The sequence below is a fragment of the Pseudophryne corroboree genome, chromosome 3 (genome assembly GCF_028390025.1).
Source record: "Pseudophryne corroboree isolate aPseCor3 chromosome 3, aPseCor3.hap2, whole genome shotgun sequence".
Lineage (NCBI taxonomy): Eukaryota > Metazoa > Chordata > Amphibia > Anura > Myobatrachidae > Pseudophryne > Pseudophryne corroboree.
The window spans coordinates 605,248,332-605,262,245 of record NC_086446.1 but is presented as its reverse complement, the minus strand read 5'-3'; the positions used below and the strand labels follow the sequence as shown (position 1 = coordinate 605,262,245).

Below are 13,914 nucleotides of genomic sequence, written 5' to 3'. Positions count from 1 at the left end.
ACACTGGAGTCAAACTCCGTGTCGATATCAGTGTTTATTATTTTGGATAGTGAGCATTGTGAGACTCTGAAGGTCTCTGTGACATAGGGACAGACATGGGTAGATTTCCTGTCTGTTCTCTAATATTTTGTGCAATAAATTCACCTCAGCACTTACACATATCCAAACAGGTGTCGGCGTTGTCGACGGAGACACCCTCTCACACACATATTTGCTCTCTCTCCTCCTTAGGGGAGCCTTTTACCTCAGACATGTCGACACACACGTACCGACACACCACACACACAGGGGATTGCTCTATTTGAAGACAGTTCCCCCACAAGGCCCTTTGGAGAGACAGAGAGAGAGTATGCCAGCACACACCCCAGCGCTATATGACCCAGGAATCACACAGTAACTTAGTGTTAACCCAGTAGCTGCTGTATATATTGTTTTTACGCCAAATTTATGTGCCCCCCTCTTTTTTTCACCCTCTCTATCGTTGTTTTGCAGGGAAGAGCCTGGGGAGCTTCCTCTCAGCGGAGCTGTGGAGAGAAAATGGCGCTGGTGAGTGCTGAGGAAGAAGGCCCCGCCCCCTCAGCGGCGGGCTTCTCCTGCGATTTTGTGTAAAATTAATGGCGGGGGCTCATGCATATAACAGTGTCCAACTGTATATATGCTGCTTTTTGCCAGGAGGTAATCAATTGCTGCTCAGGGCGCCCCCCCCTGCGCCCTGCACCCTACAGTGACCGGAGTGTGTGGGTTAGTGTGGGCGCAATGGCGCACAGCTGCAGTGCTGTGCGCTACCTCATATGAAGACAGGAGTCTTCTGCCGCCGATTTTGACATCTTCTTGCTTCAACCCGCCGGCTTCTGACTTCTGGCTCTGCGAGGGGGACGGCGGCGCGGCTCCGGGAACGGACGACAAGGTCAGGTCCTGTGTTCGATCCCTCTGGAGCTAATGGTGTCCAGTAGCCTAAGAAGCGCAACCTAGCCGCAGTTAGTAGGTTTGCTTCTCTCCCCTCAGTCCCACGTAGCAGAGAGTCTATTGCCAGCAGAAGCTCTCTGAAAATAAAAAAAACAACTAAAATACTTTATTAGCAAGCTCAGGAGAGCTCACTAAAATGCACCCAGCTCTGTCCGGGCACAGATTTTAACTGAGGTCTGGAGGAGGGGCATAGAGGGAGGAGCCAGTGCACACCAGTAGTACTAAATCTTTCTTAGAGTGCCCAGTCTCCTGCGGAGCCCGTCTATTCCCCATGGTCCTTACGGAGTCCCCAGCATCCACTAGGACGTTAGAGAAAAACACAGTATGTTTACCTAGTAGCGCTTTTATGTATATGCGCCAATTATGTGCCCCCCCACTACTTTAAAACCCTTCTTTCACCGTGTGTTAAGCAGGGGAGAGTGCGGGGAGCTTCCTCTCAGCGGTGCTGTGGAGAAAAATAGCGCTGGTGAGTGCTGAGGGAGAAGCCCCGCCCCCTCGGTGGCGGGTTTCTGTCCTGCTCAAATTTCTCAATAACATGGCGGCGGCTCTTTATATACATGTACAGTGCCCAGCTGTACATGTGTGTATATATATATATATATATATATATATATACATACATACATATGCCACCGGAGAGGTTTATATTGCTGCCCAGGGCGCCGCCCCCCCCCCCCCCCCCCAGCGCCCTGCACCCTTACAGTGACCGAGGTGTGTGAGGTGAATGGGAGCAATGGCGCACAGCTGCAGTGCTGTGCGTTACCTCTATGAAGATCAAGGTGTCTTCTGCCGCCTCTGATGTCTTTTCCTCAATACTCACCCGGCTTCTATCTTCTGGCTCCGCGGCTCTGGGACGGACGGCTAGGGTGAGACCTGCGTACCGATCCCTCTGGAGCTAATGGTGTATAGTAGCCTAAGAAACAGAGCCCTGAAACTCAGAGAAGTGGGTCTGTTTCTCTCTCCTCAGTCCCTCGATGCAGGGAGTCTGTTGCCAGCAGGCTCCCTGAACATAAAAAAACCTAACTAAAATGCTTTCTTTACAGGAAACTCAGGAGAGCTCCTGAAATGAACCCAGTCTCCACTGGGCACAGTATCAAACTCAGGTCTGGAGGAGGGGCATAGAGGGAGGAGCCAGTGCACACCCAGAGTCAAAGTCTTTCTTAAAGTGCCCATGTCTCCTGCGGAGCCCGTCTATCCCCATGGTCCTTACGGAGTCCCCAGCATCCTCTAGGACGTTAGAGAAATATATATATATATATATATATATATATATATACACTGCTCAAAAAAATAAAGGGAACACTAAAATAACATCCTAGATCTGAATGAATTAAATATTCTTATTAAATACTTTGTTCTTTACATAGTTGAATGTGCTGACAACAAAATCACACAAAAATTATCAATGGAAATCAAATTTATTAACCCATGGAGGCTGGATTTGGAGTCACCCTCAAAATTAAAGTGGAAAAACACACTACAGGCTGATCCAACTTTGATGTAATGTCCTTAAAACAAGTCAAAATGAGGCTCAGTAGTGTCTGTGGCCTCCTCGTGCCTGTATGACCTCCCTACAACGCCTGGACATGCTCCTGATGAGGTGGCGGATGGTCTCCTGAGGGATCTCCTCCCAGACCTGGACTAAAGCATCCGCCAACTCCTGGACAGTCTGTGGTGCAACGTGGTGTTGGTGGATGGAGCGAGACATGATGTCCCAGATGTGCTCAATTGGATTCAGGTCTGGGGAACGGGTGGGCCAGTCCATAACATCAATGCCTTCGTCTTGCAGGAACTGCTGACACACTCCAGCCATATGAGGTCTAGCATTGTCTTGCATTAGGAGGAACCCAGGGCCAACCGCACCAGCATATGGTCTCACAAGGGGTCTGAGGATCTCATCTCGGTACCTAATGGCAGTCAGGCTACCTCTGGCGAGCACATGGAGGGCTGTGCGGCCCCCCAAAGAAATGCCACCCCACACCATTACTCACTCACTGCCAAACCGGTCATGCTGGAGGATGTTGCAGGCAGCAGAACGTTCTCCTTGGCGTCTCCAGACTCTGTCAGGTCTGTCACATGTGCTCAGTGAGAACCTGCTTTCATCTGTGAAGAGCACAGGCGCCAGTGGCAAATTTGCCAATCTTGGTGTTCTCTGGCAAATGCCAAACGTCCTGCACAGTGTTGGGCTGTAAGCACAACCCCCACCTGTGGGCGTCGGGCCCTCATACCACCCTCATGGAGTCTGTTTCTGATCGTTTGAGTAGACACATGCACATTTGTGGCTTGCTGGAGGTCATTTTGCAGGGCTCTGGCAGTGCTCCTCCTGTTCCACCTTGCACAAAGGCGGAGGTAGCGGTCCTGCTACTGGGTTGTTACCCTCCTCCACGTCTCCTGATGTACTGGCCTGTCTCCTGGTAGCGCCTCCATGCTCTGGACACTACGCTGACAGACACAGCAAACCTTCCTGCCACAGCTCGCATTGATGTGCCATCCTGGATGAGCTGCACTACCTGAGCCACTTTGTGTGGGTTGTAGGGAGGTCATACAGGCACGTGGAGGCCACACACACTACTGAGCCTCATTTTGACTTGTTTTAAGGACATTACACCAAAGTTGGATCAGCCTGTAGTGTGGTTTTCCACTTTAATTTTGAGGGTGACTCCAAATCCAGACCTCCATGGGTTAATAAATTTGATTTCCATTGATCATTTTTGTGTGATCTTGTTGTCAGCACATTCAACTATGTAAAGAACAAAGTATTTAATAAGAATATTTCACTCATTCAGATCTAGGATGTGTTATTTTAGTGTTCCCTTTATTTTTTTGAGCAGTGTATATATATATATATATATATATATATCTATATATATCTATATATATATATGCAAAAGAGGAAAAAAATAGCGCCACTTGTGGTATGTAAACCTTCACAATTATGTATAATATATGTCCAAAAATACACTCCCTTGGTACAAAGGGTGTCAGCAGGCCCCTAAATAAAAACAGCAGTGGTAAGCTGCTGTGAAATTTTTTTATAGAAACCAAGAATATGGGCACAAGCGACCAATGGTGTCTGCAGTAAAGGAACGTAAAAAAGATTTTTTATATAAAAAGAAAGAGCATATTTATTTTACATGAGTAAAAACACTGATATACTTTGATTTAAAAAAATGCTTAAGCATGAGAATTCATAAAAAATGCATAAAAAATACAGGAACATGTGATTAAAAGAGAAGAAAAAATCTAAAAGTACAAGGTACACATCGATTTGTAGTAAATGTGTAGAAAGTGCTTATCTTAGGTGAATTCAACAATGGGACCCACTATTGGGAAATTGTTGTCAAACAACACCATTTGCGGTTCACGTGCGTCTCAACTAAATCCCGGATATCATCCACTGAATATAATCCCTAAAGGAAGTGACGCGCGGCCTAACAGAGGAGTTCCGAGTCCAGCACGCTCTCCACGGCACACAGAGCTTCCGGGTTCCAACACGAGACGCGATGACGCGAACGGGGCGTCTGACGAAAGCAACGAGACTTCTTTGACGTACCACCAAGTGCGGAAGCGGGCGCATGCGCAGAGGAGCCCGCTGGGGACTTCCAACATCTGATCATGAACACAAAAGTGGACGCAAGCGCAGTAGAGCCCGTTGTACCTCCGGAAGTGGGGCGGAAGTACCTGCTGCCAGTACAGTGTAAACAAATCACTTACACTCACTAAACTACTCGTTTTTAAATATGTGATAAGGATTAGCTTTGTTTAGAGACAATTTGTAATACTCACATATAAATCATTTAAATCTAAAACACACTAAGATTTCTGTTCTTCCCTAACATCACTGTGGGAGGAAGTGATGTCACACATAGTCTTCTAATTGACAGAGGTATAAATACAAGCCCTGTCCCAGTAGCACACTACCCTTGATGAAGTCCTGAAGGACGAAACGCGTTGGGCATTCCATGATCTTTCCCAGATCAACCTCCTGAACCTAAGATAAGCACTTTCTACACATTTACTACAAATCGATGTGTACCTTGTACTTTTAGATTTTTTCTTCTCTTTTAATCACATGTTCCTGTATTTTTTATGCATTTTTTATGAATTCTCATGCTTAAGCATTTTTTTTAAATCAAAGTATATCAGTGTTTTTACTCATGTAAAATAAATATGCTCTTTCTTTTTATATAAAAAATCTTTTTTACGTTCCTTTACTGCAGACACCATTGGTCGCTTGTGCCCATATTCTTGGTTTCTCTCTCTCTCTCTCTCTATATATATATATATATATATATATATATATATATATATATATATATATATATATATATATATATATATGTATTGTATCCTGTGATGCTTTAATACACCAGTTTTTTGTTTGACAAGTCCTGGAGTGCCGCCGATTTCTTTCTGCATACTATATTATATATATATATATATATATATATATAAAATAAGATTTTACTCACCGGTAAATCTATTTCTCGTAGTCCGTAGTGGATGCTGGGTACTCCGTAAGGACCATGGGGAATAGACGGGCTCCGCAGGAGACTGGGCACTCTTTAAAGAAAGATTAGGTACTACATCTGGTGTGCACTGGCTCCTCCCTCTATGCCCCTCCTCCAGACCTCAGTTAGGGAAACTGTGCCCGGAAGAGCTGACATTACAAGGAAAGGATTTGGAATCCAGGGTAAGACTCATACCAGCCACACCAATCACACCGTACAACTCGTGATAACCATACCCAGTTAACAGTATGAACAACAACTGAGCCTCATTAAACAGATGGCTCAGAACAAAAAAACCTATAGTTAAGCAATAACTATATACAAGTATTGCAGAATTCCGCACTTGGGACGGGCTCCCAGCATCCACTACGGACTACGAGAAATAGATTTACCGGTGAGTAAAATCTTATTTTCTCTGACGTCCTAGTGGATGCTGGGGACTCCGTAAGGACCATGGGGATTATACCAAAGCTCCCAAAAGGGCGGGAGAGTGCAGATGACTCTGCAGCACCGAATAAGCAAACTCAAAGTCCTCCTCAGCCAGGGTATCAAACTTGTAGAATTTTGCAAACGTGTTTGATCCCGACCAGGTAGCAGCTCGGCAAAGTTGTAAAGCCGAAACCCCCCGGGCAGCCGCCCAAGAAGAGCCCACCTTCCTCGTGGAATGGGCTTTGACTGATTTAGGATGCGGCAGTCCAGCCGCAGAATGTGCAAGTTGAATCGTGCTACAGATCCAGCGAGCAATAGTCTGCTTAGAAGCAGGAGCACCCAGCTTGTTGGGTGCATGCAGGATAAACAGCGAGTCAGTTTTTCTGACTCTAGCCGTCCTGGAAACATAGATTTTCAGGGCCCGGACTACATCCAGCAACTTGGAAGCCTCCAAGTCCCGAGTAGCCGCAGGCACCACAATAGGTTGGTTCAAATGAAACGCTGATACCACCTTAGGGAGAAATTGGGGACGAGTCCTCAATTCTGCCCTGTCCATATGGAAGATCAGATAGGGGCTTTTACATGACAAAGCCGCCAATTCTGACACACGCCTAGCCGAAGCCAAGGCCAAAAGCATGACCACTTTCCACGTGAGATATTTCAACTCCACGGTCTGAAGTGGCTCAAACCAATGTGATTTTAGGAAATCCAACACAACGTTGAGATCCCAAGGTGCCACTGGAGGCACAAAAGGGGGCTGAATATGCAGCACTCCCTTAACAAACGTCTGAACTTCAGGCAGTGAAGCCAGTTCTTTTTGAAAGAAAATAGACAGGGCCGAAATCTGGACTTTAATGGATCCCAATTTTAGGCCCATAGTCACTCCTGACTGTAGGAAGTGCAGAAATCGACCCAGCTGAAAATCTTCTGTTGGGGCCTTCATAGCCTCACACCAAGCAACATTTTTTCGCCATATGCGGTGATAATGTTTTGCTGTCACATCCTTCCTAGCTTTTATCAGCGTAGGAATGACTTCAACCGGAATGCCCTTTTCCATCAGGATCCGGCGTTCAACCGCCATGCCGTCAAACGCAGCCGCGGTAAGTCTTGGAACAGACAGGGCCCCTGCTGTAGCAGGTCCTGTCAGAGCGGCAGAGGCCAAGGGTCCTCTGAGATCATTTCTTGTAGTTCCGGGTACCAAGTCCTTCTTGGCCAATCCGGAATGATGAGTATAGTTCTTACTCCTCTCTTTCTTATTATCCTCAGTACCTTTGGTATGAGAGGAAGAGGAGGGAACACAAACCGACTGGTACACCCACGGTGTCACTAGAGCGTCCACAGCTATCGCCTGAGGGTCCCTTGACCTGGCGCAACATCTTTTTAGCTTTTTGTTGAGGCGGGACGCCATCATGTCCACCTGTGGCCTTTCCCAACGATTTACAATCAGCTGGAAGACTTCTGGATGAAGTCCCCACTCTCCCGGGTGGAGGTCGTGCCTGCTGAGGAAGTCTGCTTCCCAGTTGTCCACTCCCGGAATGAACACCGCTGACAGTGCTAACACGTGATTTTCCGCCCATCGGAGAATCCTTGTGGCTTCTGCCATCGCCATCCTGCTTCTTGTGCCGCCCTGACGGTTTACATGGGTGACCGCCGTGATGTTGTCTGACTGAATCAGCACCGGCTGGTTTTGAAGCAGGGGTTTTGCCTGACTTAGGGCATTGTAAATGGCCCTTAGTTCCAGAATATTTATGTGTAGGGAAGCCTCCTGACTCGACCATTGTCCTTGGAAGTTTCTTCCCCGAGTGACATAATACCCTTTTTTGTGGTAACCGGGTTAATGTCAGAAATGTGCAACACATTTTTCATTGCCGTAATCATGCATCGGATGGCCCTAGTGGATTGTACATTTGTCTCATTGAGCCCCTGACGGCCTCTGAGATGCCTGGGTAGGCGCAGGCTGAGATGCCGGCTGTCCCAAAGCTGCGTCATCGAACCTTTTATGCAAGGAGTTGACACTGTCGGCTAATACCTTCCACATATCCATCCACTCAGGTGTCGGCCCCGCAGGGGGCGACATCACACTTATCGGCACCTGCTCCGCCTCCACATAAGCGTCCTCATCAAACATGTCGACACAGCCGTACCGACACACCGCACGCACACACACACACACACACACACAGGGAATGCTCTGACTGAGGACAGGACCCCACAAAGTCCTTTGGGGAGACAGAGAGAGAGTATGCCAGCACACACCAGAGCGCTATATAACAGAGGGATATACACTATACACAAAGTGAATTTTCCCCCTATAGCTGCTTATATCACAATTTGCGCCTAAATTTATGTGCCCCCCCTCTCTTTTTTACCCTTTCTGTAGTGTATACTGCAGGGGAGAGCCTGGGGAGCGTCCTACCAGCGGAGCTGTGAAGAGAAAATGGCGCTGGCTGTGCTGAGGAAGATAGCCCCGCCCCTTCAGCGGCGGGCTTCTCCCGCTTTTTATAATGTTAATGGCGGGGGTTTTTGCACATATACAGTGTTATACACTGTATTATGTGCTTTTTGTGCCAAAAGGTATACTAATTGCAGCCCAGGGCGCCCCCCCCAGCGCCCTGCACCCACCAGTGACCGCTCCGGTGTGGTGTGCTGTGGGAGCAATGGCGCACAGCTGCAGTGCTGTGCGCTACCTTATTGAAGACCGGAGTCTTCAGCCGCCGATTTTCTCCGGTTTCTCCCGTCTTCTGGCTCTGCAAGGGGGACGGCGGCGCGGCTCTGGGAACGGACGATCGAGGTCAGGCCCTGTGTTCGATCCCTCTGGAGCTAATGGTGTCCAGTAGCCTAAGAAGCACAAGCTAGCTGCAAGCAGGTAGGTTTGCTTCTCTCCCCTCAGTCCCACGTAGCAGTGAGTCTGTTGCCAGCAGATCTCACTGAAAATTAAAAACCTAACAAATACTTTCTTTATAGTGAACTCAGGAGAGCCCACTAAGTGCATCCAGCTCAGGCCGGGCACAGATTCTAACTTAGGTCTGGAGGAGGGGCATAGAGGGAGGAGCCAGTGCACACCAGATGTAGTACCTAATCTTTCTTTAAAGAGTGCCCAGTCTCCTGCGGAGCCCGTCTATTCCCCATGGTCCTTACGGAGTACCCAGCATCCACTAGGACGTCAGAGAAATATATATATATATATATATATATATATATATATATATATATTTAATACTTTTCTGTTAACAAGCACCAATGGGAATTTGTTGAGTCAGTCTGACTCCAAGTTTGCTTTTGTGTTCCACAGAACCTTAAAGGCCATACTTCTTACAGAACCCCCACCCTCCCTCTCTTACCTTCCATGTTCCTGGTTCAAATTGGTACTTTAACAGTAACCAGTAAATAACTGGAACTGTATATTTGACTATACCCTAGAGTAGTCAAGTGCTCTTCTAATAAAAATCACAACGCTGTAACACTAAAAAATGTATATATTTGTACTGACAAACTCAAGAATCATTTCTTTTTAAATACATTTTCATTTTATTTGGGAGAACATCATACATTATCGCCTGCAAATAGGTTGCATATTGTAGAGGAAGAAGTTTGGCAGTATAGAAGAAACATACATTTTATAATAGAGGGATTACACATTTAGAGAAGGTTCTCGATGAAAAATTATACAGAATTCAGTAATTTTTGTTGCAGGATGGTGTGGCAATTTTAACTCTTTTAGCCATCAGGGAACTGTATTTTATTCTTTTATTCTAGATTATATTAAAAAGCAAAAGGGCGGGACATACAAAAAAGACACACTGTTCATAGCAGCGGCCCATGCACAAAATGTATTGTGTGCTACTGTTATAAAACTCTTTAGTAATTCAGAACATGCATAAAATTTGCGACCTGGATGAGGAGTATGTACAATTTGTAGAATATGGTAAAGGAGATGGAGAGATGACTTTAACAGACATATGTTTCAAGTGACTGCAAAGATGAAAAGGTTAAATGTCAAAATATATACCAAAAATACAATGAAAATCAAAACATCTCATTTGTGGAACAAATAAGTAAATTGTTGGAGTTTTCAAACTCAGCAGTCCGGCAAATATCAAAAAAATTACCATGCAGTCTTGGATTAACAGTTACTGTTTTAACAGTTGGATAGAGCAATTGTCTCACGTTCTGCATAGTCTAAACAAATGCTTAGAATGCTTTTAGTCTATGCAGAAATAGAATTTAAAAAAAAGTCTCCTGCAGTTACGCAGTCATGTGATCAGCCATAGAAGAAAATGCAATACTCACAATAAACTAAAAAGTATCCATAACATCTATTTAACCTATAGATGCAGTTCCTGTACATCATAGGTTTATATATTAAATATTTGCAAAAAAGAAAACATGCATACACAAAATACAATGCCAAGCTTTACAGACTTGATATGAATCAAAATTTACTTTAACATAATGTACATTGCTCAATTAAAAGTACCCTAGAATAAACAATCAATTTTTTTTTAAAAAAAAAACAAAAAACTTTTTTTTTTCCTTTTCAAGATTTTTCTGATTTTAAAGGATTGAAAAAAATTTCAACAAATTTTGGGCAAAAAAGTATTTAAATTAAATATTTGTTTGATCTGTGTTCAAGTAATAAATGTTCCTATGTAGAAATCTTTCCATAATCCTTAAAACTAAAAAATACAGTGAGTATAATACATAATTCGCAACATCTAATTAATACACCTGAGGTCAGCACTAGAGAACCGCCAACTTTTCATTTTGGCATTTGTTTGTGGATTTTCAAAATACATTTTGCAGCCTCGGCATACTTAAGACAATTCTAATCTATCTTTCAAAGACATTTAATAAAACAAATGTCTTTTAAATAAATAGCTTTTGAGGGATGTACTTAAATTCTGATTGAAAAAAAAATTCTAGCTAGTGAACAAAAACAGATTTCCATTTGTAAACTTGAGTGTCAACAATGATAAGCGCGAGATGCTACACTAGATGTGCTTTCATGAAAAACAGCCCAATACTTTCCCATGATTCAAAGACCAGAGAGAGAGAGAGAGTGCCAGGTTCTAAACAAGTCCAGTTCTTAGGAGTTAATTTTGCTTCTTTTGGGAAAAAAGTTTAAATACAGGGATCTGCTGCAATTCCCAGGAGTGTGAGCGGTCTGTTATTAGATCTTGCGGTGTCCCATGGCTATTGCAGCTGTTCTATCACAAAGCATGAATCTAGGACTCCTCAGGCAAGGTGTGAGAGTAAACCTGGACATGGAGCAGTCACTGGGCGTTGTTATTGCCAGTCCCGTTATTTTCCTTGGCATTTGTGTTTACTGAATTAATACCATCTTGTTGCCTGGCATCTTTCCTGGGGGGCATTCTTTCATTGATCCTGTCCAATCCCTTTGCTTCTTCAAAACTGCAGATTTTGTGTTGTGGAGAGAATCCTCGTATTGCTTGAAATGCAAATGCAAAATGTTAGTAACAGATATATAAACAAATAATTGACAGAGTTACATGAAACTGAAGTGTCAACACAATTACTAATAGTCTGGGTATTTAATTAACAGCTACCTAGCTCTAACCTTGTGTCTATGGTACAAAATATCCTAGTGCTCTTTACATCAGAACTAGACTGTAATCAGATTATTATTTTTTTAAATATTACAATTACATATTATACAGCTGTTTGACCCAATATTATCTGTATCCCAAGGGGATTTATAATCTTATTATAAATAAGATTAAAAACAAGATTTATGGTAAGAATTTACCGTTGTTAAATCTTTCTGCGAGGTACACTGGGCTCCACAAGGAATAACATCAGGGTGTAGAGTAGGATCTTGATCCAAGGCACCAACAGGCTCAAAGATTTGACTGTTCCCAAGATGCATAGCGCCGCCTCCTCTATAACCCTGTCTCCGTGCACAGGAGCTCAGTTTTCGTTAACCAGTCCAATGCAGTAGCAGGTACCAGAGACGACAATCACGAGTAGCCACATACACCACACACTCACTACAGGAGAAGGTGTCAGCGGCTAATGCTATACCAACCCAAAGAAGCGAAGTGCGTCAGCGTGGGCGCCTTGTGGAGCCCAGTGTACCTCGCAGAAAGATTTAACAACGGTAAGTTCTTACATTAAATTTAGTTTTCTGCTGCGGGGTTCACTGGGCTCCACAAGGAATAACATTGGGGATGTCCTAAAGCAGTTCCTTATGGGAGAGGACGCACTGTAGCGGGCACAAGAACCCGGCGTCCAAAGGAAGCATCCTGGGAGGTTGAAGTATCGAAGGCATAAAACCTTATGAACGTGTTCACTGAGGACCACGTAGCCGCCTTGCACAATTGTTCAAGGGTCGCACCACGGCGGGCCGCCCAAGAAGGTCCAACCGACAGAGTAGAATGTGCTTTGATGGTAGCAGGAGCTGGAAGACCAGCCTGTACATAAGCATGTGCAATCACCATTCTAATCCAACTGGCCAAGGTCTGCTTGTTAGCAGGTCAGCCACGTTTATGAAAACCAAACAGTACAAAAATAAGAATTTACTTACCGATAATTCTATTTCTCATAGTCCGTAGTGGATGCTGGGGACTCCGTAAGGACCATGGGGAATAGCGGCTCCGCAGGAGACTGGGCACATCTAAAGAAAGCTTTAGGACTAACTGGTGTGCACTGGCTCCTCCCCCTATGACCCTCCTCCAAGCCTCAGTTAGGATACTGTGCCCGGACGAGCGTACACAATAAGGAAGGATTTTGAATCCCGGGTAAGACTCATACCAGCCACACCAATCACACCGTATAACCTGTGATCTGAACCCAGTTAACAGTATGATAACAGAGGAGCCTCTGAAAGATGGCTCACAACAATAATAACCCGATTTTTGTAACAATAACTATGTACAAGTATTGCAGACAATACGCACTTGGGATTGGCGCCCAGCATCCACTACGGACTATGAGAAATAGAATTATCGGTAAGTAAATTCTTATTTTCTCTAACGTCCTAAGTGGATGCTGGGGACTCCGTAAGGACCATGGGGATTATACCAAAGCTCCCAAACGGGCGGGAGAGTGCGGATGACTCTGCAGCACCAAATGAGAGAACTCCAGGTCCTCCTCAGCCAGGGTATCAAATTTGTAGAATTTAGCAAACGTGTTTTCCCCTGACCAAGTAGCTGCTCGGCAAAGTTGTAAAGCCGAGACCCCTCGGGCAGCCGCCCAAGATGAGCCCACTTTCCTTGTGGAACGGGCTTTTACAGATTTTAGCTGTGGCAGGCCTGCCACAGAATGTGCAAGCTGAATTGTACTACAAATCCAACGAGCAATAGTCTGCTTAGAAGCAGGAGCACCCAGCTTGTTGGGTGCATACAGGATAAACAGCGAGTCAGATTTCCTGACTCCAGCCGTCCTGGAAACATTTTCAGGGCACTGACTACGTCTAGCAACTTGGATTCCTCCAAGTCCCTAGTAGCCGCAGGCACCACAATAGGTTGGTTCAGGTGAAAACGCTGGAACCGCCTTAGGGAGAAACTGAGGACGAGTCCTCAATTCCGCCCTGTCCGAATGGAAAATCAGATAAGGGCTTTTACAGGATAAAGCCGCCAATTCTGACATGCGCCTGGCCCAAGCCAGGGCCAACAGCATGACCACTTTCCATGTGAGATATTTTAACTCCACAGATTTAAGTGGTTCAAACCAATGTGACTTTTGGAACCCAAACTACATTGAGATCCCAAATTGCCACTGGAGGCACAAAAGGAGGCTGTATATGCAGTACCCCTTTTACAAACGTCTAAACTTCAGGGACTGAAGCTAGTTCTTTTTTGGAAGAAAATTTGACAGGGCCGAAATCTGAACCTTAATGGACCCCAATTTCAGGCCCATAGACACTCCTGTTTGCAGGAAATGTAGGAATCGACCCAGTTGAATTTCCTCCGTCGGGCCTTACTGGACTCGCACTACGCAACATATTTTCACCAATTGCGGTGATAATGTTTTTGCGGTTACATCCTTC

At 45.0% G+C, this 13,914-nt stretch overlaps 1 protein-coding gene across 7 annotated transcripts in view; it reads right to left on the bottom strand.

Moving 5' to 3' along the window:
• Window positions 1-9,410: 9,410 nt before the first annotated feature.
• Window positions 9,411-13,914, bottom strand: part of LOC135056411 (serine/threonine-protein phosphatase 2B catalytic subunit beta isoform) — a 150,500-nt gene continuing 145,996 nt past the window's right edge. For all 7 annotated transcript variants that reach the window (XM_063961516.1, XM_063961511.1, XM_063961515.1 and 4 more), the window contains one exon: window positions 9,411-11,355. In XM_063961516.1, coding sequence (XP_063817586.1) covers window positions 11,180-11,355 — 176 coding nt within the window. In that variant the 3' untranslated portion in view covers window positions 9,411-11,179. The remainder of the gene's footprint in view (window positions 11,356-13,914) is intronic.